Here is a 26,717-nt window from a genome sequence, read left to right on the forward strand (position 1 = left end):
CCCGCCAGCCCCGGCCGGAGCCGGTGGGGGCCCCCGACACCCAGGTGCCGCCCAAGCTCCGCCAGCTCCGCCCCGGTGTCAGCGGGGCCGCCGGGGCTCTGAGCCACCTCTGGGGAGGTGCTGCACAGGCTCCGCTTCTCCGTGTCTTAAGGCAAAGCCCCCAGCCCGCTCCCCGTTTCCCACACCCGGTTGGAGGCAGCCCTGGGTTTCTCTTACCCCACCACGATGGTGACGTCTCCGTCCCGACTCCCCCGGACAGTCGTTCCTAGCAGTGATCTTTTTCCAGGTTTTTGAATACTGAAGTCAGCGACATTTGGCAAATCAGCCTTTTGCAGCCGACCTTATTCTATCTGGTATTTCCAAACGCGCTGGCACAGGTATAATGGCATCAAAATGCCTGGAGGGGGGCAAAAAAAATGAAATCACTATTTGTTGATTTTATTAATGTACTTTTCCTTAAGTATTTACTGAGGGTCACAGCACCAGCCGTGCCGGCAAGGCCCTTCCCAGCTCCCAGCCCTGGAGGTTCCCTGGCCGCAGGGGCCCAGCCGAGCTCCAGGCCAGTTCCACGCTCCGCCAGAGCTGAGCCAGTGACCCCCCAGGTGCCTTTTCTGAGGCAACTCCAGCCAGGGAGCTCCAGCAAGGTCCTGGGATTTGGGAATTCAATGCTGCTAACAATGGAAATTAATTCAGGGTCTGGGTTCAATTAAGAGCCCGATGCTGGGGGGTGGAGACCCAAATATCATAGCAAATGCCACGTGCACAGAGGTGCCGACGCTCCCGCTCGTCCCTCCGGGCTGGGGGACCTGGAGAGGATTCATCCCCGCCGACCAGGGAGCTGGAGCCACGGGGCCTCCTCCACGGGGAAAACTACACAGATCCACCTAAACCCTTTTAAAATACGGCAGAGGAGGAGCACCCAGTTGTGTGAAAGTAAAATCAGCGACGGAAGCATCAGCCATTAAATGAGACCCAAAAAAAGCTGCTTTTTTTTTTTTTTTGGTCATCTAAATATATCCAGGGAAGGTATTCAGGACTTCCATGTGACCCATCATCAGTTAAACGCAACAGGAATTACAACATCAGTAGGGCCAGGCCCAACACATCGACCATTTCACAGCCAACGCTATGGGCACATGTAAGATCATGCCGAAATACAACAGCAGCCTGTTACCCACCTCACTGCTTCGGACATAACCAAGAGAGAGTGGAAAATACAGGCCAAGGTCTAGTAAAAAAAAAAAAATGCAGGTTTGTGAGTGTCAAAGCAATAACACAGAGGAAAAATTTGCAACTCTGAAGGCACGGGTAAGTAAGTGCTCCCTGACTGCGGCTTCCCAAGCGCGTCTCAAGCCAGACAGCGCTGCCCCGCAGGTCCAGCCTGCGCGTGGGGATGCCACGGGAGCAGGCCAGAATCCCCACAGACACCTCGCCACTGCTCGCCCTCCAGACACAACGAGATAAACGTAACGCTGCTCCTGGCAAGTTTTCTTTCTTTCCTTCTGAAGACCTACAAATCATTTACGTTATTTGCTGACTGCTACTAGAAAGTGTAGTTACATCTCATTCACTCACCTCTGGCTCACAGCATGTAATTATTGCTTCTGCTTCTTTGATTGAGGGAAGACAGAATTATGAATTATGCAATTAAAGTAGTTAAGGTTATTCTTCAGTTAAAAAAAAAACACTCTGTAGAACACATTTGCTCACCTGTTGCAGAAATGATGAAGGAAACGGATCTCTGCTTGTCAAGAACGAGAACCAAAGTTTATAGGAGGAAGTTTGCAGCACACATACTTGCAAAAAAACAGTTCTTAATAAATCATCCACTCTGGTTTTAAAGAAACATTTCTGATAAAATATGTTAGCTATTTATTTTAATGGCACCCCCAAATGTACTTTTCATCTCACTACACCAAGGAAGGGGAAGGCGTTCATTCTGCAGTTTTCCCCCGGCATTACAAGCTCTCCAGGGGTGCTGCAGGAAGAACGTTCCAGACTTTCTCCCTGGCAGTGCGAGTGGGGAGCAGAGCCCCGTGATTTCCCACGCACCCTTTCTCCACCCTTTCCCTGGGCCTCGCAGCCTTTGGATAAACTATCATTACACTGACTGCCGAGGGGGCGACGGGGCCAAACCTTCCCCTGCGCCCAGAGCGCCCGCCCAGCCTCCCAAAGCCCTTCCTGGCGTGCCTGAAGTGCCCGTGCGGGTTCTTCCCCATCCTAGGAGCGTGGCCCTGGAAGGGAGAAAGGGAACGCTAATTACCAGCTCCTAATTACTGCTCCCTCCCCTCCTGCCTGCCCCGCGGGGAGCAGCCTGGGCTCTCGCTGTGGCAATTCCTCCAAAGCGCGGCACGGGGGAAGAGCCACGCTCCATGTTCTCATCAGCAATGCCAGAATCAGACTCCATTCATCCTAATTAGTTTGTCCTCAGCATACCATGGTTTTTATTAAGTAAAATTGGTAAATGTTAATGTTTTTTAGTTTGATTTTCAGAAAGGCAAAGTGCCTGACCTTGAATTTAAGTCAATGGGAGCTCAGGTTATCAATAGCTAAAACCACTTGTCTTGTATGTACCATCCACAGCAAATTACATAAATTTGTACTGGGCATACTTCTCTGAGCTTGGTATCGTTAACCCTCGCACTTCCATCACACGCACACAGAGCAGCTACCAAATCATCTAAACAGGACCATGCAGAACTCTAGTTTTCATTTAAAACTTCACAAAAACACCAGTCTTATTTCTCTTCCTGCCCCCCCTTCCCCACTGTAACAGCTTTTTAGCTGCAGCTACGTTATTCCTTGAATAATTCAGATACTGAGGGGGTTTTCAAGCATTAATTTGTTCTACATCCTAGGTTTTGGGTTAGGGCATCTTTTATTTTTAGTATCTCCTTCCCTTCTCACATCCACTATCGTAACTGCAATTTTTCTCCAGAATCCATAATATATAAACATTGAAGTGATTAAACTCTCCCACAATAAATCTGCCATTTTAATTTTGTATTGTAGCAACCTTAATCCCTTCCTTCCTATTCCACCCTTCCCCACCAACCCTAATAACATTTATGAATGAGTTTACTCGCTGATACCAAGAGGCATCTTGTAGTCAAACAAATCTAGCCCAAGAAATGGCACCTACAATTAATATATTATTAGATAGAAAACTCTAATTAAATCTCTACTCCTTCCAAAAAACGAGGGCTGCACTAGAATATGTTTTCAAGCAAACATATATATAATGAGCATCCTAGAAATTCATAAAGGATAAAATATATATATATATTATATATATATATATATATATATAAAAAATATTTGCAACCGGTCAGTGGTTTGGGTTGTGGCACTCAGCCACACAGATAAGAGCATGAAGTGGCTTACTACTCCAGAGCTTTGGTATGTTATTCAGCTGCTAAGTCCTACATCACTTTTCAGAATTCTAAACCTGATGGCAACCTCTATCAATAACTTCATTTTTTGTTTGTTTGGACCAAGTCTAACCAAAACCATCAGGCTGAGGTGATGCACAATGATTACTGGATTGTTTTCCAGCTCTATCAGTACAACAGGATGGCTGTGTGGTTTGCTACTGATGAGGAACTACACGACTAACTCTGTCCCATTATGATAAACCTAAGAAGTCAGTCTAAAAGCTAGACCCTTCGTCCTCGCAGAGTGCCTCGCTCAGGAGTGGAAGGAGGGCTTCCCAGGTCTGCCGAGGGATTTGGCGGACAGGGTGGTGTGAGTGATGCACTATCGTTGTCTAGTGCCAGTTTTTAAATCCAGCCTACCTTTATCCTTTTTTGCAACATTCCCTTTGTATTTAGGCTGCAAGGCATCTCTAAACTCGTACCCTTGCACTCTTGCTGTACAGAGACAGCAGCCTACACAGAGATCACACGGGACTGTTTGCAGCCAGCAAAGGAAATCACTCTAGCGTGGGGTCTGTCACCCCAGGAGCAGCCAGTGATGATGATGATGCAGTGAGACAGCAGCAGAGCTGACGGAACAACTGTAAACGCATGCAAGTGCGGTTGTTCTGACCTCAGAAGTCCTGTCCCTAACCAGGGTAATCCTACCCTCCCGGGTATTTCATAGAGGAGTGAACACAGGACAATTCTTGAGCAGCACAACCTTGTGTGAAATTGAAGATGACAAATTGAAACCTTACCCCCCTCCAGGCTTCCTATTTTCTACGACAGTTCTCATCTCAATTTTTTTCCTTTTCCCCAGCAATCTTCTAGCCCCAGCTCAATATAACATTTTTCTGCTGAGGAGATTCACAGAAAATTATCGCTCACCTGAATATACTCCATTTCAGAACATTTTTATCTTCACATCTTGACGAGACCTGGATGGGCAGAGTTGCATCGGGAGCAGCAGACATAAGTGGACAATAACTAAAACAAAAATAATTTTGAAAAGGAAGTGCTCACATAAGAAATCCTGCTCACAGTAAAACTGAAACTCCAAACACAAGGAGCTCTGACATGCCCCACCAACGCACCTTGAAGGACAGAAACACATCCCATGATGCTGCCATCACGCGCTGCTCTGCAGGCGGGGGGGTGTGGAAGAGCAGGGGGGGTGTAACTTTTGAGAAGCCTCTTCCTCCTTGGCTCAGAGCCTGCTGAACGTGAGGCAAGTGCTCTGTTTTCTTTCCAAGTGCCCCATTGCTCAGAGAAGCTCACATGGTGGGGGCTGTTGCCAACTACAGTCAAAGATGAAAAAAGGTGAAAATTGTGCCAAAGAAAAGTGTTTGCTAGAAATTGTATTTCCTCTTCCATCACGATACCAACTTTGTTCCAAGGTAACATCTGTAATGTCAGCGCCACAGAACCCTGCACAAGAGGTGACAAGTCATTTTTAATACGCTGCTGACAAATTACATTAAAAAACTTAATAAAAAGCAACAGATAGAATTTTGGAGGGGACAAACCAACAAGTCTTTCTTTTTTGGGTTGGAGTTATGATAGAATACTGCTGATGAATTAAGGCAAGAAATATCTACTTCAAATCTAGTTCCACTAAAGCAGATAGCAAAAGCTCCACCCAAACTGGAGAGAATTTATCCATCAGAATGTAACGTCCACCAGTTTGGACAAGCAGGCCCCCCCCCCCCAAGAGATGACCTTATACCAGTTATATTACACAATTTATATATACGTAGTTTGAAAACTCTGGCTTTATTCATACCATGCACATTGTGACTGAAGAAGCATCATGACAAAATTGACACGGCTGTTAATTAGCACAGCTCATCCCAGGGGACTTCCAGCCCGTCAGTGAACAGTGGCCACCACACGGCCCAAGGCTGGGGGCGTCCAGTCGCCGTTCAGGGACTCCAGCAGAGACGGCGCCACCTTAGAAGAGGTTTGCTGAGCTCAGGAAGAGATGCCAGACACCCAGTAACTGGGAAATAACTGGTACTTCTGGGCCAAGTGAGATCTCTGGTCTGGGACAGGAGGCCTAATCCCCTGGCAGGTACGAGGAGAGCAGCGGGGTGGAAAGTCCTCTCCAGAGCTGGCACCCGGCAGGACCCTGCCCCGCTGCTCTGGATTACGTTTGTCCTCCTGCTTTGAACAAACGTTTCACCCACAAAAGACAAGTTTAAACACCAACTAATTACCAGTTTGCAGACACAAGCCATATATATATATATATATATATATATATATACATATATATATATATATATATATATATATATATATATATATGAGAATCCTATGTATCTACAGAGATATCCCCCATATATATAAGAATGCTAGTAGGGTAGAGGGCTGATAGACTGAACAATTCCAGTGATTTAAAACCTGTTTACGCAAAGCAGTGTTGCAGGTACGTGCATGCCAAAGCTGGAGTATTTTACGTGGGACCTCAATTCACAGCTATTATAAGTTTTAAGGCTTGTTGACACAAATCAATCCCTATCGTTTCGAATGCAGATATTGGCAGTGCATTTAAACCTCTGACAAGTGTTTCCATTTCCCCCCTCGTTTATGTTTGTGTTTATGAAAGAGAAGTGGCATGTCAGAACACCAGTCCTATTGCTCCCTGGCACCTACCAGGTCAAATGCTCTGTCCCGCTTTGTCACACCTCAGGTGGCTACGCTGTCAGTGTCACCTATTTTAAAGAAGGCCCCCTTTGCCCGATTTAATACTGACAATGCTGGGTGTCCTCAAAACACACTCGAGACCTTTTGTTTCCACCTAGGCCATTAAAAACTAATTGTCTGGGCACTGCGTATGCTATTGTGTTCTGTATTATATGATGCCGGTGAAATCTGGAGCAAAGCATTTCAAACTGTCTGTCAGGTTCTCACCTCCTTCTTCAATAGATTTCATGTAAATAAATGGCATTATCAGTGTAACTATTATTAATACATTATCACAAGGTGCTTACATTTTTAAATTATTTTGAAACTGAGTTTAAAACAAAAAAACCCACGGAACCCATTGGTATTCTTTCAACTCTTCTCTCAATTTTGATCTATTTGTTTGCCTCCGGCCCTCAACTCAGCTGCTGTTTAGGAAGTGCCTGAGGTTACTACAATAGGTAATAAAGCCTCTTGCTAAAGCAACTGCATAAAAGTTTCAGTGCCTTTTCAAAGCTTGTGCTGTGAACATGGGCCTTTTTTTGTTTTCTTCAAAGACTGCCCATGGTGCTTAACTCTACAGCCATGAATTTGGTGAACTGAGATGCAGTAAGAGTAGAAAATACAACTACCTGAGTTTAAATGGAGCTTCTGTAATTTGAAAGCAGCATTCTCTATGTTTGTTTTCATTAGTGTAGGAGTAGCGAGCGCCCTCCCTCTTCCTGCTGCCTCCCAAGGGCACCGGTTGGGGTTCGGGGTTCGCTCGCAGTGCCACGACCAGCCCCTGCTGAAAGCACCCACGGGCCACGTGTTGAAACAGCCCCTCGGGGACCACTGCAAGGCACACGTGAGGGCAGAGGGCCTGGGGGACAGCCAGTCACTCCCTGCTGCTGTGTTTCTAGAGCACTCGGTGGCTTGCAGGTTTGGGTCCCCAGTTATCCATGGCCACAGAGCTTTCACCCTTGGCCTCTAATCCCCACCAGGCCTTTGACACACCAACACCAGTGACAAAAGAACAACAAAACAAGGGATGGAGGAAAAAACCCCTTTGAGGCTATTGTGAGGCAAATATGCTCCCAAGTTCCATGTTTGCATGGCATGGTTCATAGAGGACAGAAATAGTGTATCCTGGGGATTTAAGAGTCTTTGGAAATGGGTAACACCACAAAAACATTTGCCAACTGGAAGTACTTCTAGGGTTGGCTGGAAAACAAGAATTCTGTTTTGTAATTTGTTTTGCTCCACATCAGGACAAGACTAAGACCTACTGACATCTTGTGCAAGCAAAACAAAAGGAGATCCACAGACATCCTAGAATTGCCAGCAGGTCAGCAGTCACCACTCACCTTGCTCCTCCACGGTGTCTCCCACTCTGCTCATCCAGAAACGCCACGAAACCTTCCAAAAACTGCCATCAGAATGATACAATCCTGCAAAAACATTATATCGTTGACCATGGCAATTAGAAAAGGAGTCAAGAAATTCTCAAACTGTTCCAAGAATCATTTTACAATTCTTCAGTCACACACAACCTCCCCAGATGCTGCTTCCTATGGCTCTGAAATCATTAAAAAGTAGCCCATAAATCTACTGAGAAACTAAAATTAATTTGAGTGGGTGCCTTTTGATGAGAAGGGCAATAACACAATGTCTTGGAACATTTTAGTATCATTCAGACACACGAAGTGTCCAAAGAGTGAGCATCAGTGTAATTAAAAAGTTCACACTCTGATGGGACTGCCCGCCCCGCTCCTTACCTCGTGCTCATCCTGCCTTCCTGGGATGACTGTCAGTGTGACGCACCAGTGACGCGCCTCCTCCTCCTCCTCCTCCTCCTCCTCCTCCCAGTGATACCACCAGCGCGGAGGCAGCCATTGCCGCAGGCGAGACGGAGGCAGAGCCCGAGCAGGACAAAGCTGCGACTCAGGCGCTTGGTCCTGGCTCCTTGTCGTTGCCTTCTACAGCGTGAAGCGTGAGCTCAGCCCAGGCCAGCTTTTAGCTTGTGCTCTGCTGCGTGCCTGGCCTAACGCAGGAAGGACTCGCCCGTCTGTCCATTATCACCAGTGAAAAGCACAAGCAGAGGGGCCGGTCTCAGAGGATGACAGTAGCTCGAGGCGCTCCTGACACTGACACGGGGGTGGACAAAACCGCCCGTGTCAGCCTTCCATCGCTTCCTAACACCGACCCCGGGCTTTGGATCAGGTCGGGCTGTGCTGGGCATCGGGCTGTGCTGGGCGTCAGGGCCTGCTCAAGGTATTTTCTTGGGGAAGTTATGTCCTGGTGGCCTGTTTTGGAGCTGCCTCCCAGGGGAGTAGGATGAGAGGAGATTCACCAGGAACAGCAAAAGGAAAACTGAACCACCTGCTGGGAACTGCTGGGCACAGCCAAAGGAAGAAGGGGCAAGAGTACAGGAGAGGGCTACAGCCCTTTCCCTAAAGACCTCCGTTTTAATTCAAGATCCTCATAAAACAGAGCAGAAGACACTAACAATATTGAATTCTGTGAAGTTTCTCAGGCCATTTTTTAAAAAGGTGCTTGCAGAGAAAATGCAATTTAAGATTATCTCATTTCAGTGAGCAATTAGAAACAGTACCTTTTTTTTTTCTTTACTGTTATCCATGTTTTTTCTCCTAATGAAGATGGGTAGTCATGTATTTGAAATTCACACAGAACCTCATTACAAGAGAACTGACATAGTAGATTAGCCAGTTTTCAGCTTGTTTTCAAGGTAAGTTGAACTGCAGCCATGGTTCCCAACGCTGGGCTGCTGCACAGCTCAGGCACGCCTCTGAGCCTGCGCCCGGCGCCCCAGCTCCCGCCACAGAACACCCCTGAGCTGCCCCAGCCTCCTGAACGGCCCAAGGGCATCGCAAGTATGAGGCTATTTTTAGCTCCATGCATTAAAGACCGCAAGATCCACATACAGTAAATAATCAAACAACAATTAATACACAGATAAAAGGCATTATTTTTCCCTCCTCTGTACACTGAGTTAGGGTTTTTCTTTGCTAGCAGTTCTGCTACTCTTACGAATTGCTCCTTAGACCTTTCTGTTTCCTCCTTTTTAGCACTGATATTAAAGATATGTTCCCTACTAAAGGCAGGCAATGTAATATGGTACCTATTTCTGCAGCTTTTCAGAACAAAATCCCTGGCTAGCATCCAACAGTTCACCGTCCCGTCCCCCCTCCCCTCCCTCTGGTAGGTATAGCAATTCTGAGTCTCCAGGTTTTCCAGAACATTCCAAGAATGAAAGAGATTGACGGTGTGAATCTGAAATATTGATATTTGGGGCAGGGGGTTTTTGGGTGGTGAGGAATAGAGAAGACTGCTGCAGAGACCTATATGGGAAGAGTACAGAGTCCTTAAACCGAGGTAGCAACCGCCATCAAGCTTCAGCCAAGTGTGTCATGATTTTTTAAGATCGAAAGAATAATCTGACCGCAGGTTTTAACATCTTTAACAAAGAAGTCCCCGGCCTAGCTCAGTTCAATTTCCTTCTGGCACAGCTCTCCACAGAGAGAGCAATCCTCCAGCCACCCCATTTCCAACAACAGGAGGGCCCTCAGCTCCCGCTGGGTCAGCACAGCGTGTTTAACATCTCGCTGTGGTTAGAAAAACACAGAAACCAGGTAAAAACGACTCCCTGGGGTTAGAGATCTTGCTTCTTCACTTCTACACTAACAAGAGATGGAAATTGCAGCCATACTCCACTAAGGCACTCCAGTAACTTTAAATCGCAGAAAGCAGCACTGTGAAGTGCAGCATTAACTTAGGAACAGACCTAAAAGCACTGCAGCACCGTGACCTCCTCCTGCCTTTCCTAACGTACTGCCTTACCACAGTTAAACACGTCTGAGGGTGCTGGCTCCTTCATGTGCTGTGAAAGCTACAAAAAAAAAAAAAAATTTAACATTTCGAGCTCTCCAAGATGCCTACAGAAAAAAGAAAAATACAGGTGTTGAAGCTGAACGCAGCATCAGCTTTTTGTTTTTTGAAAGGAACAGATTCTAGAACAGTAACACACACATGGAGCTGCTCAAACTGATGCCAGGATCTGAACGTTGTTGATTTGAGGAGTTCAGGGCTTTGGGTCAGTGAAACCCTCTGCTGCTGCACTGGGAAAGGCAGCCAGCATTTTGGAGGGGACTGCAGTTGGAAAGACAAGTTAGTATTTACTGACATTACGTAAATTTTAAAACCCACCTCACATCAGCTGCGAGGCAGCTGCTTCCTCACTCAGGCAGCTCACAAAGATGACAAACCCCGGGACAGACCCCCGAGCGTGCTCTGAATGCCGCCAGGTGACTGCCCAGCCAGGAGGACAGGGGTCGCTTTTCCGTCACCGGTGCCGCGGGACACGTTCCCCCTCTGTCCGGGGACACCGCTTGGCCGCGTCCCCTCAGCGGAGCAGGGACCTCCACCAGCCTCCCCGGCAGCACTGCCTGCCCAGGCTCGGCGAGAAGGTGGGGACGGTCTGGTCAAGAACAAGCAGAGATATTTATTAGATCTGTAGGCACAGGGAGTCCCGAGGAGCTATGCCTGACTGGAGGACAGGACGGGGACATTGGCCCTTGTGCAGCTCTGCCAGAGCTACACCCCGAGGTTTACAGACACCGCGGGGACAGACATCCCCACACACAAAGCAACACATGCAGCGACTGCGGTGGAATGGGGGACACCCTTATTTTATCTTTTTTTTAAGAAAAAAACTCAACAACTAGGTGTCCCCAGCCTGAGAGCTGGCAGACACTTTGGTGTGTCGTGTTACAGGCCACCATTGCCAAAGGACCCTGGCCCTGGACCTCGAGCAGTCCAGCTGGTGCAGAACAGGCTGACCCCATGCACAGACCTCCCAAACCCTTGGCAGATCCTTCCGCGGGCTCTGCACAGCTCTTCACCACGCAGGATCCCCTCTCCAACAAGGAGGTCCAAAACTGACCTGAACCGCGCAGGGCTGCACTCTGCTCGTCCTGGCACACTTTCTTGGTTCAGGCACTGGGAGCGTGGTGGGTTTTTTCCTTCCAACTGGGGATAAAGCAAATACACTATTCCCCGGTGAGAGCACCTGTCACAGCACATCACCAACTCTACATTTGATAAAACGCTTACTTTTCCCACACAAATCTTAGTTTTAAAATGTACTCTGTGTTTGAGAAAGATTTAGCTTCTCTCCAGATAAACGGAAAAGCACCTGTAACATCCTTCTTTCCCTTCCCCAGTGCCAACCACTACACCACAGCTGATCTTTTTGCACAGCAAACGTTTCACCCTGCAGGGAAGATAATTCCTCCATGTCCCTCCCTATCAAAACAGTTTAATCCAGGTAAATAAAAAAATTCTGCAAGGCTTGATTTTTCATGAAAAATTCCAGCACAGAGGCCTGTGAGGAAAGTTAGACAAGTGGGATGAGGTTTTCAGGGAGCTCACTGCAGCCACACACACTGGAGCCGCTGACCCCGGGCTGCTTTGGGCAGCTGCGCCAGGACACCATATTCCTGCTCACAGTAATAACCAGGCCTTCTGCGCAGGGGAGAGAGAAACCCAAACAAAGAGCAACAACCTGCCCCCCAGTCTAAAGTAGCTATGGTTTTGCCCAGCCTTCCTCCCACACCTGGCAGATGGTCACGCCTGCCAACGGACAGCCGAACCGGGCAGCGCTACTCGTGTGCCGACGCGTCGTTTTGTTCATTTTTCAGATGCAGGGGCTCCTCTCACGAGGGCTCTGACCTGGCCAGGCACTGTGGAATGACAGCAGCCTGGATCCATCCTGGCTGCACCCTGCAAATCCGCCAGACACATGAATAATTCAACTGCAACCATGGAACTGCCTGTGCCATCTCCATAGTAATAAATGCAGCGACGCCCTTAATGCAGCAGATTATATATAAGCATTCCAAATCTCCTGAGAAGATTAGATTTTATGGGGGTACTAGAGGAGCATCGATTAATAAACATGCTGGAAAAACAGCGTGGGAGGTGTGGAAGGGGTTATCTCCATGTACATCACTTGGAAACTCTCCCCCCACTGCCCAAGCCATGACACCAGGAGGGGAAAAGCAGCAACAAATTTTCTCCTATAACTGTCCAGGCACTTGAATTTGTGATTAAATAACACAGATAATCCTTCCCTGGCTATCAGAGCCTTCCCCTCTCTGCTCCCGGGTGCACCACCCTCCAGTTCCCCAGAGGACAGTTCAGAACACTGCTAGCACGGACCCTGACTATCCTCACAGTGCTGAATGACTTATCCCGAGACAAAGGATAAGAAACTGATAAGAAATTATTTCTTATTATCATCTTTCACTCAATTTTCTTGATTCAAGTTTGCCAAATAGTTACCTAATTAAAAAAAAAAAATCAGTTAACATTTCAAATAGTTCAAAGCCTGGACCACCAATTCCTTCTTAGCAGGGCATGAACGTGAATTCTGTTTAAAATCATCCCTGGATGGTTTAATATGCCAAAGGAAGCTACGAGCAGCAGCCCCGGTGACAGTGACCTTGCCTAGCACATCGACCAGCGGGGTCCTAGCACTGGACAGATTTTTTTACCGTGCCAGGAGCTTGCCTGGATAATCCTCTTTACCTAACACAGGATAAACAGGGTATTGCCGGGGTGCTTCTGCGGTTTGTGTTTCTACCCTTCTGTTGGTTATCCCTGCTTTACAGACAGGAAGAGCCAAGACTCCTGATTCAGTTTTGCTGAAGTTCTCAGCCAAGTCCGTATCCCAACAGGGAGGAGGCTCCAAACCAGAGCCCAGCCCTGGAGAACCGTGTGCTCCCTTCCCGCGGGCCCCGCAGCACCCTGACTCCAGCGCTGCGGCCGGAGCGCCCACACCTCCAGGGACAGCAGAGCACATGGAGTGATTCCGACCTGGAGCCACTCCGTTCTTCCACGCCCACCATACTGTTCAGAAGATGCTACAGCCCAAAGAGAGGGATCGAGCATTTCACATGAGCATCTTCCCCAGCGCCTGGTAAGACGCTGTGACTCAGTACGTCAACGTTCGAGAACGGCACCGCAGACTCAGCCAACACAGCCAGAATTAACCATCAGCATGACAGATCATCTCTCTCCTGTACTGGAAATGCTGGGGACATAAAAACTCAAATACAAACCCTAACCAGGCACTTGAAAGGCGTGCTGCACGCCGAGCCCCGTGCCGGGCGCTGTCCCTGCCAGCAGAGCCGCCTCCCCGCCGGGCCTCGCCTCGCTGCCCCTTTGTTCTGAACGTCCATGCCTGTTCGCCAGGGAGATACAGGGGACAGAAATGTGCGTGTGTCTCGTATGCACCAGGCACCGGGAATGGAACAACCTGGGGCAACAGTCCGTACCAGAAACCCTCACCAACGCAGCTGCTCACTGCAGCTGTAACCGCCACTGGTCGCTCCCACCCCACAGCACCCTCAGTCCGGCCAACGGTCTCACTCAAGCCAGGGGGAACCGTCCCCTCCTGGGCTGTGGCTACTGAGCCACTAGCCCAGCATGCCACACATCCACAAACCAGTGCAGAGCAGACCGGAACGCACTCAGATCCTCTGACATCCTAATAAAAACTAACAATAAAAACTAATCAGATACTGCTTTTCCTGTTTTTCATCGCACTGGATGTGCCCAGATCCTCCGCAGGCGCCACGAAGAGACCAGCACTGCCATCGCTTCAGTCTGCCCCACCGAGGTGCTGCAGCACCCAGCCTCGGGGCACCACACAGCGCCCACCCCGCCGTTTGGGCTGGCAGCTCCACAGGAGCGCCCAGGGAAAGGCAGGCTGCTCGGCCAGAGGGGGACAAGACTGGAGCTGAGAAGGAAAAATTACAGAGAAACAGAAGAGCAGAATCTGGCAGACTCGAAGCACGGAAGGGAACCTCAGTTTTAACCTGGAGAGGAAACATGTCCAATCAGCTAATTACTATGCAGGTGTTTAGACCACCTGGAGGATCTCAAGGCCATGAATAAAGCAGCTATTTGCAAGGGTGAAAGTGCCACTACCTAGTTACTCTTCCGCTTGGTGTAAGAAGGAAGACGGGAGTACCACAAGGCGCAGGCAAAGAGACGGTCCAGCGGGTAGGAAGCCCCGTCCTGCCGTAAGGCTGGGGATAACGCACCCCCTTCTGCAAGGCGTGCTCCGGCAGGTCCGCACCCGCGCAGCCGATGTCACGTCCCAGGAGAGCACACAGCTCCCTGCTGTACTGATGCAGGGTCCAGTTCAGCACAGGAAAAACACACCCAGAGGAACAACTGTTAAGAGCCTCCGTACCTTGGTGTTCCCCCCGTCCTGGCCTGGAGCCACTCTGACCTGCGAGCAGACGACTGGAGGCACCCACTGCTGCCCTAGCACGCCTCTGTTACTAACAGGCAGTAAGAGAACTAAAACACTCTTTTGTTTGACTTGAAAACATTCTATTTAATTTATACAAATAACTACTAAATAGAAAAAGTAGATTAAAACAAAATAGTTATTTTTCTGGCAGAGTTTAAATGCATATTATATAGCTTAGAAGAAATAAAATGCATTTTCCCCACAGCATTCATGACCTAAAATTCTAGTTAATTCCTCCATTGCTTTCCTTTTCTAGATCAGTAAGATACTAGACAATGTCATGTGGGTAATGGCTATATATATGTTCCGTATCTGAACTGAAAATATGTTACAGACCACACACCTACAAATGTGAAGCACTTAAAATGTGACTATCGAGTTGTAATATGATAATACAGAAAACAATTTATGCTTCAGGTTATATTGTGTTACAAAAACATCTGTGTAAGAAATCATGAAAGAGGCCACATAAAAATAAGCTTTAACTTTATGCACTTATTTTACAGTTTAAAAAACTGGCAAGTGCACTAGTAATAAATAATTTGCAAGTTTTGTATAAACGAGAAATTCCTAATGTTCAGCATTATTGTAAACATCAGTACACATGTAAAATGCAGCTAAAATCTGACAGTTACATTTTCAGTTTACCAAATTCATTTCCTATTATTCAGGCATAGATCAATGTAGTATACAGCCAATCATATTTTTGGCAAGTCATGTCATTAAAATTAACAGTGACAGTGCAAGTAAGGAATGCAAAGAATTCCTAGTGCAATAAAGAAGAGAAGCACAGGCAATATTGCTGATTAAAATTTACCACTTCCATGTGTTCACCCTGGGAGTGATTAGGAAAATTAAAAAAAAAAAAAGAAAAAAAAAAGAAAGAAAAAAAGAAAAAAAGCTGTTCAAAGCCATTATTTAATGCCCTGATCTTGTTTTAGGATTTCTCTGTCTTCCTTCAGGCCACTACCTTTGCAACAGTCCATCCAGCGTGAGTCCTTATAGCTTGACCGTTTGTGAAATGCCCGTTGCGGTCGCTGAGCAAGGTCCGTAGGGTTCTGCTGCCTCCCACACGATGGCTTGGTAAGAGCTTCTGTCTCCCCAAGGAGCCACAGGGGGACCAATCCTATCAACTGCCCGGCCAGCCTACTGCCGAACCAGACAAAGGCCTTCCTGCCAGGAGAGCACCACGAGAAGAAGGTCAACAGTCAGCTTTCAGTTTATCTAAGGAATTGTCAATTTTGGTCAAAGTCTTTTTGATTCGCAGGGCTGTTAGTCTTGCTGATGGATTTTGATACCAACATTCTTTCATCAGCTTGGCAAGAGATGTTAATGTCTGGGAAAAGAATAAAAAACACAACACACGCATGTAAGCGCACAAATCACAAGCCAAGAAAGCACCAGACTGGGTTAGGCACTAACACAGTAAGCTTTTACTGCCTTACTAATACTCAGTTTTCAGAGCCTACAGTTTGCTGCTATCTATCAAATACAGAGCTTTCAAGTGTTGAAAACCCCCCAAGTTTGACAACTTGGTGAAACCAAGAGAGTAACTAGACAACGGGCTGACTGGAGCGACAAGCTAGCATAATTTTCAACAGTGGAGTCTGGGGGGTTTTAATTGAGAAAACGCTCTGCGGAATCTCTCCGCACCTGACTGCCGGCAGAGCAGGGCGGGAAGCCAGAGCCGGAACAGATCTCCTGCCCGTGCCTTCCTTGTGTCCACCCAGCGGGGACCTGCTGGCGCGCGACGCCGCTCCCGGCTCTGCGGCTGCAGCCTCGGAGCTGGGACCTCTGGGGCTGCCCCAGCCAGCCGGGCAGACTCAAACCCACCCCTGCAGCTTCCGCAGAACGGAACAAGAGAGCTGGTCACCCTGGAGAGGCCAGACTGATTCTGATGGGGAAAAACAAACTGCAGCACCAGCCTTTCAAAAAGAACAACAGTCTCTTATCCTATAGGCAGGAGAGAGACCAAAATTCTGTTCTAAACCTACACGCTTGCAAGCCACAGAAAGTCCTAGAGAGGCCACCTTCCCCTTAAAGACATTTTCCCTTGGAGGGAGAATAACAACATCAGAAGAGCAACTTTAAAATAATTATTGTTAAATCATGCTACCAAAAGGCTAATCTGTGAAGAGCTGAGCCTCAACAGTCTTACGTTTGCTCACTGCATTGTCTTCCTGCTCCAACATAAGGTCCACGCCATCATGTCCCTGAAAGCTGTGCAGATAATGCTCCTGACAAGGAGCACTGAGACTGTTCGTATTTCAAGTGATAACTGAAAATGACCTCCATGACTGTATTTCAAAAGAAAGGTCAGCTCGTATCTTCCACAAAGCACCCCCAGGCACACCCACTTACAGGGTCTGAGAACCATCTGTTGGGAATGTTCGGCCTTTGCTGATCTACACAGACCACTTTCCTCATGTCTTCAAAACTGGGGTCGTTCGGAACCAAGTCATAGAACGGTGGTTTATAGTCCTCCACAATACCTGGTGAGAGACGAACAAGGGGCCATTAATTAACAACTGTGTCAGTGCAACAGCACTTCTGCACAGAAAGAGAGAACACAAGATCTACCTGTTTAAGAAACACAAACATCTTTTAGAACTTAACACCAGTGTCAAGCAGCCACTAAACAACAGTATAGCACTTACTGTCACAGGAACCACTTTTTACACCCAAACTTAATTGACTCATTACCGTTCCACAAAGTAAGAACTACAGTCATTTTGCAGATGCTTGAGCTGAAATGACGTGAAATAAATTCACTTGCCAAAAGGCCATCTTTTAAAATGCTTTTATAATACTGACTGCTACAAAGCTGGGATTTCTACCAGCAAATGTAAAAAACTTATGAGCTGCATTGTGGTTTTTAACAGGCTTACCACACACTGCATGGTTTTATCCTTCCTGAAAGAGTCCAATAAGCATGTCAGGACCTACAGACCCTCACGCTGGTGCTCCATGTAATTTTAAATAATGTTATTAAAATTCCACCAAAGTGCAACACCTCGGAGCCTGTGGCGCCCAGTGTCTCAATGCATTTTCTGGGATTCTGTGTTGGAAAAAGAGCTTGTGTGTGCACTCTCCCAGCTCATCGCCCAGCGCACACAGACCTGGCAGGCTAAAAAGCCTTTTGCCTACTCTCCAAGGCACGCATGCAGCACTGCAGTTTCATCAGTGGATTAAGCTCACAAACGATCTATAGGGAGCTCAGCTTTCTCAGGAAGCCAATTTAAAAACTGGTGTCCAGGGACAGGCACATGGGTCAGCAGCTCCAAAAAACACCGAGCAAACGAGGCCCCCATGTACGGTAGAAACGTGGGCAGAGCAATCTTAAAATTGCTTTTTAGCAGACTGGCAGCTCTCCCAATGTCAGATGGAAATGAAATCCAGGAGAATTTCTGTGGCTTTGGAGATACTGAAGTTGAAAAGAGGTTCTCAAACTTTGCTACAGTGGTTGAGTTTTAGGCTTTTGTTGTATTGGAGATGAAGATCAAAATCCCATCGACACTATGACAAAATCTGTCAATCTCTACCTGTGATGACTAGTTGAAAAGGGAAATGGTCTTTAGGCCATTACAGCTCCCTCAGAAAACAGGAGGACAGGTGGCAGCCCTGGCTACCCACGGAAGTAACTGGCAGGCAGCAGGGCTGGCCCCGTGGCATTCTGACAGTGATGCGGCACAGATGCTGCGACGGGAAGCATCAGCCACCCTCCTCCTTCGAGCACCCCATCACTGCGTACACCAAACACCACCTACAGTGCTGAGCTCTTCTCTCTATGCTCCTCCTGCTTCCTCCCAGAACACAGAATAAAGTTTATTGGGAGAGCTGAGGCATACAACCCCCCTCTATACCGCCGTTCCCAACCGAGCAGCGGCTCTGTACGAGGCAACACAACCCTGAGCCCCATCACATGGCTCGGAACATGCTTCCAGGGTCATTAGGCTCTTACAGATGAACTTTATCACTAGGGGAGAGTCTGGCTCTAATTTACCATTTTCATGTGGTCTCTCCAAAGTACAGGGTAGATAACTGGCTGTTTCAGATAAGAAATCCAGTACTAACCATGCAGTGAATGGGGCCTAGCACTGTGATCTGCCACAGCCCGGCATCACGGAGCCCTCGGGACCCCGCTGGTTCCGCAGCGTCCATCAGCCGTGCCAGCGAGCCACTGTGACCTCTGGCCCACACGGCCCTGCGCGCAGAACCCCCCCTGAACTGTGACACGCTGCCCAGGAACGCCAGCCAGCCCCCTGCTGTGAGGGAGACCCCACAGTCCTCCAGCACGGCCTGCAGCTTGCTGCTCTCTGCAGTTTTAAGATGACTGCTGCCATTTTTAATATATGGTATTTTTTTCCCCTGGGGTTGCTGGCTTTTTGCTACTTGGAACAGCTAGAGCTCACACACGCAGTAGCGTTTTATTCTCATTACTTTAGCATCAGCTCATCCTGTGCATGCCCGAATCAAACTGCTGGAGGAGAGCAAGGTCTGCACAGGCACCAGGCAAGCAACAACACAGGCACTGTACCCGAGGGAGGAGCACAGCCAAAACTAGTGAACCACCACTCTGCAAGGAACGAGCACCCGTCTATCTGAAGAGTAAAATACAGATCTGGGGGTTTAAATCACATTTTCAAGAACAGAAGGAAAGGCCAAGTGGCTCCGGCTACAGCACAAAGACAATACACAAGTATTCTTGGTTGTGGAGAAGCAAGTTCCTACCACATTTCCCTCCTTACACTAAACTGTGACAGGAAAGTATTGAGAATCATCACCGAGTCAACCTTGAGGGCCATTAGATACGTTTTAAAAAAAACCAAAACCAAACCATTAAATAAATTAAAAAATTTAAAATAAAACTTTAAAATTTTAAATACTCTCAGACTTAGAGCGAGATTACAACACCTTCAGAGTCTCCACGAACTGACATACTAAGCCAAGCTGGCTCACTAGAACAGACTCTGAATTTCCACCCAGTAAATGAGATGACAAGTGCCCACCAGTACGGGCCAGCAGCAAAAGCTTCCAGCCCAGGTAACTGCCAAGTGCCTCTAGCCCATGTCAGATACCCCACCAGCCAGGCCCCAGCAGCACACTGCCTGACCTCAGCATGCTCACGCCCAGTGCCAAAGTCTTACTACAGATCAAACAGGGTTATCTGAGTGACCACCTGATGAAGAAACGATTTCCACACAGCTCAGATTTGAGAGAAGATGTTTACTCCATTTCAAACCAGTGCAAGGAAATTTAATTACAGCAACAGCCAGAAACAGCAACTGGAAATAAGCACCGTGGAACTGGCATCACCATCGTCTTAAGCTTTAAGGTAAAGTCATAAGACTTTATTGGTGTGACCAATGTCACGACATATCTGTATTTGCATTAAGAGTGCTTCCACAGGGGCGCTGAGCTCAGCCTACATCAAATCACCCATCACTTTGGTAGGTCTGCAGTCCGTGCCGAGGTTCACACCAGCTCGGAGGAGCTGCCAGCACGATCTAAGCTCACTCGTTCAGAAGTAGCTCAGGTAAATAGTTTGGGAGCTGCAGTGACTGCAGCAAGCGTACGTATTGAAACTTCAGCACGAGAATATTTAAATAATTGGTACCATTTCATGGAATTTTCGTTTCAGGAGGTAACTAGGCAAGACCATACTTTTGATATATATTATGTAGAGTATACTCACACATGTATAAATACATATTCATACACAAAGAGAGCAAGACACCTACTATTCCACAAAGGATTACCAGCTACCAAAACAGCACCGTGTCAAGACAGATTCCAAATGTACGACTCAAAATTCAGGACTGTCAGTAAAACCAAACCTATCAAAAGCTCGCAGGTGAAGTTTGTCATGAGGTGGGCCCCCTGCTACATTCACAGAGCCAGCACTCCCAGGGAGCCTGCCCATGAGCGCTGCCGTCCCGCCATGGGCAGGGCCCTCCGGACCGACTGCCCCCTCTCACGCCCTGCCTTCCTCCCCATCACAGCGAGCATCACCTGCTGCACAGCCCAGCCCAGCAAGGCGATTGTGCTATGGCAGCTGGTGAATACAGTGCCCCTGGACTGCTGGCACAGAAGTGCAGGATATAAAACTGCACTGAGAACAATAAAGGTACAGCTTAAATTCTCAAGGCACTCACACTGACGTGAACTGCAACCCAGAGGTCTCCAAACACTGGGACAGGACATGCAATGAGTGTGTCTTTAACTGCCTACAACATACATATGCCAGTAAATTGAGGACATCATAAGAAAAATTAACATCATGCACTCACAAGACTTTCCTTTCCCTAATTAACCACAAAGACCTTCACCCGAGATCATCACCACACTGATTCAGCTGACACATGCTCTTGTATCAGAACAAAACCTGCTCCTTTTGCTGTATGCGCCTTCAAGCACCTCCCCTGACAGCGAAGGGAGAAGGATGGCCAAGTCCTGAGCTCAGCTCCAGCCACCACAGAGCCTCAGAAGTTCCTTGGGCTCCCGGGGCCAGTCCTGTGGGTGCCGCCAGCTCCCAGCTGCTCTCTACAGACCCTGCCACAGCATCTCCCCAGAACCGCCGACACCCCCCAACCGCCCTGCCCTCCTGGTCAGAGCACACCCGACCCGGACCTCTTCAGAGCTGCCAGAGCACGCTCGCAGGCTTGCCAGGACTTCAGCCAGCTCCCTGAACCTACTCCGGGCATTTTGCTGCTGCCAAGGCACCCTGTCAGCACCCTGTAGAAGACCACGGGTTGGGACAGCGATCCAGGCCCCACAGAATCTCCCAGCAAATCTCAGAAGCTTCACCTTCCAGCAGCCTGCTCATAACAAGCCCCGCTGCAGTGCTTCTGGAGACAACTACAGGTGCCTGTGGCTGCTGTGCTGAGAACTACCCTCAACAAGAGAGCAGTACCTTTTTTTTTTTTTTCTCACAATTAAATTATTTTGGCCACCCACAGATAACAGATGAAGTAGAAGGTTCATACTGTACTTTAACAGAACAACAGTATTTGTTTGCCTCTGGAGCTGTTGCACACACACCTGTCCTGTCCCTGCTCCCTGCAGTCCAGTGTAACACCCCAGTGGAAATCCTGTCTGAGAGGTCAGGGAATAGAGGGGAGAGGAACAGTGTGAGGCCAGTGCCTTAACCTGCACCAGAATATAAGCCAGGCTTTGTTCCTCCGTAGGAGCTGTCACACTTTACCGCAGCCTACCTCTGCACACCCCCGGTCCCTCGCACCCACCCCTCCACAAAACCGCTCCCGCTTCCTGCTCTGGCTCTCAACAGCTGCTCTTTGAGAACATCTCAAGCTATCTGCATCCTTTCCTCCAAAGTCTTCCCTCAAACTCTGACTTGCAATAGCTCCCATCAAAAAAAAGCCCTCCAGTCTTCAGTTTGAGACTACTGCCTGTCGTTCTGACCGTGCCTCCTTTGCACAAGTTCCTCCTCGGATCCTACACCAGCAGCACCAGCCCCAGCTGCCCTGTGGGGATCCAACCTACCATCAGGGCTTGGAGGTACCATGGCAAATAAATTACTACTCGTCTTGAGGAAGATAAACCCCATTTGATGCCAGTCACAGAATCCCAGATTTGGCTTTAGTGGGACTAGATCAAACACAGAGCAAATAAATGTGCATGACAATCCCGAATTTCCTCAGATTGTGTCAACAACCCATCACTGCCAGTGTCTGCAGACACGCCTGAAGGGCATCTTCAGCATTCCCCTCTCCGCTGGGTCCAGGGAGCACACCCTGAGATCCAGAAGTCACAGAGGACTTCTGAACTGACAAGGCCAAGAAATCACACCAATACCCAGCCTAACGGCTCTGACATTCAGACCCTTGCCAAGGAAACACGAAGCACTGCCGCGTGCTGCAGAAAGGACGGCAGGGCCACTTCCCCAGGCAGAACTGTATGAGCAAGGCCTGCTTTGTGAGTGCATTTAACTTGGTAAAAGCAAGAGCACCCCTGAATTCTGATCACTTCTTCACTTCCTACATATTTTCCTTCTGTTCCTTAGGTTTTGTCATGACAAACAGCCACCCAGAAGTATTCGCTACAGTTTAATGACACATGGAAAAAAGGTTACAGATTTTATGATCCAAAACTTTAACTTATTTGGTATGAATTACTTCTCATCACAATTCAGAATGTAGCAGAGGACCCTTTTTCTTCTCTGCCTGAACAGAAATGACAATATATGGCCCAACATACCAACATAATTCACCCCAGGCAGCAAACTGTCAGGAAACAAAATACTTTGGAGGTCCAGTACCTTGCTGTGCATACCAGGCATTTTGGTGTCAGATGTTTTGCTGGGAATTGCCATTTGCTTAACCCCTTCTAAAAACAAGTAAAGGAGTCCCAAATACTTACCGTTGCTAACCATGCGCCTAGCTACTTCCCAAAGGACCAGCCCAAAAGCCCAGATATCGACCCTCTTATAGGAGTCAAAGCAGTCTGCCTGGATAGTTTCATCCAAGACCTCTGGAGCCATGTAGCGTTTCGTACCCACGCGGGGATTGTTCCCCACATCCAACTGATTCGTGCTTTGGGAGTGCATAACCGCAAGGCCTGAAGGACAGAAGAAAATAAAATCACTGTTAAGTCTCCTTTAAAAATCTAGCAATGTCTGTTTAACATTACATGTGAGCAGTGACACCCATCAGACAGTTTCTTAAAAAGAAGGAGCTGAGAGTCCAACTGTCCAAAGACCAACTGGGTCAGCTCCAAACTAGCTATCAAAACCAGCCACTGTGTCCGCAGACTTAGACCAATTATCTCCTCAGGGATTACCATTAAGCACGTTATTGCACTGTTGCAAAATGTTGTCATTAAGTGTTTTGCAGCCACTGGATGTCACCAGCGCTCTAGGCACGTATACACAGAAGGACAAGCATCTGCTACTTAGAAGAAAACAATTTTACACAGCATTCAAATTTATTTATAGAACTTTTGGGTAGGTGGATATATCTGAACTGTGGGGAAAAAGAGAAGAAAAACACTGCATGATGGATATACACAAGTTAAAAAACAAGGCTGGAAAATAAAAAACAACGTATTTGCAGTAGCTTGAAAAATAAACATCCTCAAGCTGATCTAAAACCAGTCAGTCAAAACCACTCTACCTGGTTTCTACTAATTACTAAACATTTAAGCAAAGAACATTATGTGAGGGACTAAATTACTGTAAATTTGGAAACACACAGAGTACTCATTTTGCCCTGGTAAACAGAGCATTGCAAATTGAACGGCAACAGGTGCATGACATAACTAAGCAATAGAAAAGAGGACACAAACTCTCCCTAATTTCCTCAACAAATCTTGTAAGAATAACACATACTGTTTACAGCTGAGTTTGTTTAACTTAAAGCGCTTTTACTCAGTCACACAGAATATTAACTTATCACCAGGTATTTTCCTTTTCTTCCAAAAAACAGTTTGTACTTTACTGTAATAAAAATTTGGAAAATGCTCTACTAGAATTTAAATGCACTTCAAGTAATTTCAAGCTGGTAAGAAAATGCTTATGGCACCTCTAGAAAGATACCATCTACTAGCCTCCTGACTGCTGAGGAGATAATCTGGAAAGCCTCTCCTCCAGATGGAAGTATTTTTTGTCACATTTACACAAACACAAATTTATGTATTTGTTTATATTTATACTAATTTATAGAGTACAATATGTATGGAATATAATTTAAAAAAAAAAAAACAAAAAAAACTTGCACACTGGAAACAAAGGTTAGAAAACAGATTTCCTGGCAAACTCTGAAGACTTCAAGACTTCGAAGAATGCTTTAATAAAAACCATAATGCTCCATCCAAATTGGGCAAAACAGATCTGATAGACTGACAGGTCAAAGGTTTAAGGCTGAGGGATGCAAGTCAGCATCCTGCACACTACAAAGTGTTGCAATAAGGTCAGGGGACAACAGTGTTGTAATCAGGTTCCCATCCCGGTGGCATCTGTGCTGTTTCTGAGCGTTAGGAAGCAGATACTGCACTGCTTCAGCTTCTTTTCACCTCAGGAGATCTCAATGCACATTTAACTTCAGGGTGCGTAAGTGCTTGTCACAGCAGCTTTTTAAGATACTAATTCTTATTTATTAAAAAAAAAAAAAAAAGCTTGACAGGAATACAAAGTGATGTAACATATTGGTTTTCAAGACACCAAAAAAATCCTCTTTAGTATACTGGAGTATCTGCTAGAAACAAAAATGGAACCAATGGGTTTTGTGAGCATTCTCTGCTCCTTCCTTACAAGCACCAGCGTTTGCTTCAAACAGCCTCCCACTGCTCTACGTGGAGGGGCAGGGGGAAGGAGGGAGGAAGAGGAAGGCTGGGCTTTTCTTTTTGTATAAGCGTTACTCTGCTGTTCTACGACGTTGCCCAAGTAAGACCTATCACCACACACTTTACTGCTTTACCAGTAGAAGGGCAGAACTGTTCCACAGTGCTGACAGACTGAGACCAACATCCACCCCTGGACTTCACCACGCAGTTTCTGCTTAGCTCGAACAGGTCTGAGACAGGCAGTTTTGTAACTGCAGCCCGGGGCGCTCAGGTGGCTGCTCCAGACGCTGGTTCCCAGCACGCCCGCGGAAGGACAAGCGGCCCCTGCCCAAAGCTCTTGCCCTGGCTGCCAGAGCAGCCACAACCCAGCCACGCTGCGCTTCAGCCTGTGGCGCCCCAGCTGCCGGCAGGACGGGCACAACATGTGCACCAGAGCAACTGTACTCCTCTTCCCTTCAGAGCTGACACCTACTCTTGACAGGCACCTTGACAGGGCCAGAACCTCGTGCGACCAACAAAAGCCAAGTCCAGCCTAGTTCTGGGCAGTGCCATGAATCCTTCCATCTGTTCATACCTACCAGTCTCTAAGTGCCACTTCGGTGCGTGTGTTGAAACAGGGAAGTAGACCAGAGTAGGAAAAAAAAAGCAAAACTATACAGAAAAAGAGGGGCATGAATATATGCCAGAAGCAATAAACTCTTTGGTAACTCTCCTTTACAGATAAGGAACAAAGAACTTGTCAGACACACGCCTAAGGATTTCACATTAAAAAAAAAAAATAGATATTTTACCACCATAAAAACTAAGTGGGAAATGTTCCTTGCTGTGCCCTCCAGAAAAATCTCTTAAGTATTTGAAGCCTTCAGACAAATGATGTGGTAGATTTCACTTTATCAGTGTGATGTTAATCAATGCCAGTATGTGCTGCCCCTCCTCAGTGTGAACTACAAATTTATTTAAAAGCCAATCTCTGAAGTTTTGTATTTTCAGCTGACTGCTCCATTTTTTACTTAATATTCCCTCTGCAAACTTAGATAGGCCCAGGTATGTGGCTTTCATGTTTTACGTGTGTGTGTCTCTCATGTCCCTCAGGCAAGAGTGATAAGAACCACGGAGTGGAATTATTATTGAAAAAAAAAAATCCCATCTCCTGATATACTTTTTGTCTAGCCAGTGATTCCTCAATATGATTGTTCTACTGCTATTTTATCCCTTATCTTCATAGAAAAAGAAAAAAAATAGTCAGACATACATCAGAAGGACATGGACCTGCTCGAGCGGGGCCAGAGGAGGCCACAGAGATGCTGGGGGGGCTGGAGCCCCCCTGTGAGGACAGGCTGGGAGAGTTGGGGGGTTCAGCTGGAGGAGAGAAGGCTCTGGGGAGACCTTAGAGCGGCCCCCCAGGGCTGAAAGGGGCTGCGGGAAAGGGGGGGAGGGATAGGATGAGGGGGAACGGGGTTAAACTGTCAGAGGGAGATTTAGATGAGATCTAAGGCAGAAATTCTCCCCTGTGGGGTGGGTGAGGCCCTGGCACAGGCTGCCCAGAGAAGCTGTGGCTGCCCCCTCCCTGGAAGGGCTCAAGGCCAGGTTGGACGGGGCTTTGGGCAACCTGGGCTGGTGGAAGGTGGCCCTGCCCGGGGCAGGGGGTGGCACTGCATGGGCTCTGAGGTCCCTTCCCACCCAAACCAGTCTAGATTCTATACCCCGAGGGGTGAACGAGCCACACTGCTTCAACAGTTCTCAGCGCCCCACGGGCTTAGACACCCGCTGGTCCCAGAGGACCCCATTCTGGGCTCGCTGAATTACCTGGCAAACAACTCAAGCTGGACGGACCGATGGAACTTGGGCCAGCGAGCGCTCAGTTCAGGCCATTTCTTAGACCGGAACCGAGCTGCAGTGTAAACGTGCCGCTGCCGGGGCCCAGGCACCGACTCCAGCAGCGATCCGGGCGCGGGCCGGCCGGGGCAGCGACGCCATGTCAGGGCCGGGCCGCC

The 26,717-nt window shown here is 47.7% G+C and overlaps 2 protein-coding genes across 3 annotated transcripts in view; both read right to left on the reverse strand.

Annotated features, from left to right (window-relative positions):
- ACVR1C (activin A receptor type 1C) overlaps positions 1-7,991 on the reverse strand; it is a 35,641-nt gene extending 27,650 nt beyond the window's left edge. The window contains exon 1 of the mRNA XM_026852169.1: positions 7,985-7,991. The gene's annotated coding sequence lies outside the window, so the exon portion shown is untranslated. The remainder of the gene's footprint in view (positions 1-7,984) is intronic.
- A 6,496-nt stretch (positions 7,992-14,487) lies between these two features.
- ACVR1 (activin A receptor type 1) overlaps positions 14,488-26,717 on the reverse strand; it is a 62,412-nt gene continuing 50,182 nt past the window's right edge. For both annotated transcript variants that reach the window (XM_026852917.1, XM_026852918.1), the window contains exons 8-10: positions 22,804-23,001; positions 16,786-16,916; positions 14,488-15,760 (exon numbers count right to left, since the gene is read on the reverse strand). In XM_026852917.1, coding sequence (XP_026708718.1) covers positions 15,626-15,760; positions 16,786-16,916; positions 22,804-23,001 — 464 coding nt within the window. In that variant the 3' untranslated portion in view covers positions 14,488-15,625. The remainder of the gene's footprint in view (positions 15,761-16,785; positions 16,917-22,803; positions 23,002-26,717) is intronic.

Source organism: Athene cunicularia, assembly GCF_003259725.1.
Source record: "Athene cunicularia isolate RWA chromosome 7 unlocalized genomic scaffold, athCun1 chr7_part1, whole genome shotgun sequence".
Lineage (NCBI taxonomy): Eukaryota > Metazoa > Chordata > Aves > Strigiformes > Strigidae > Athene > Athene cunicularia.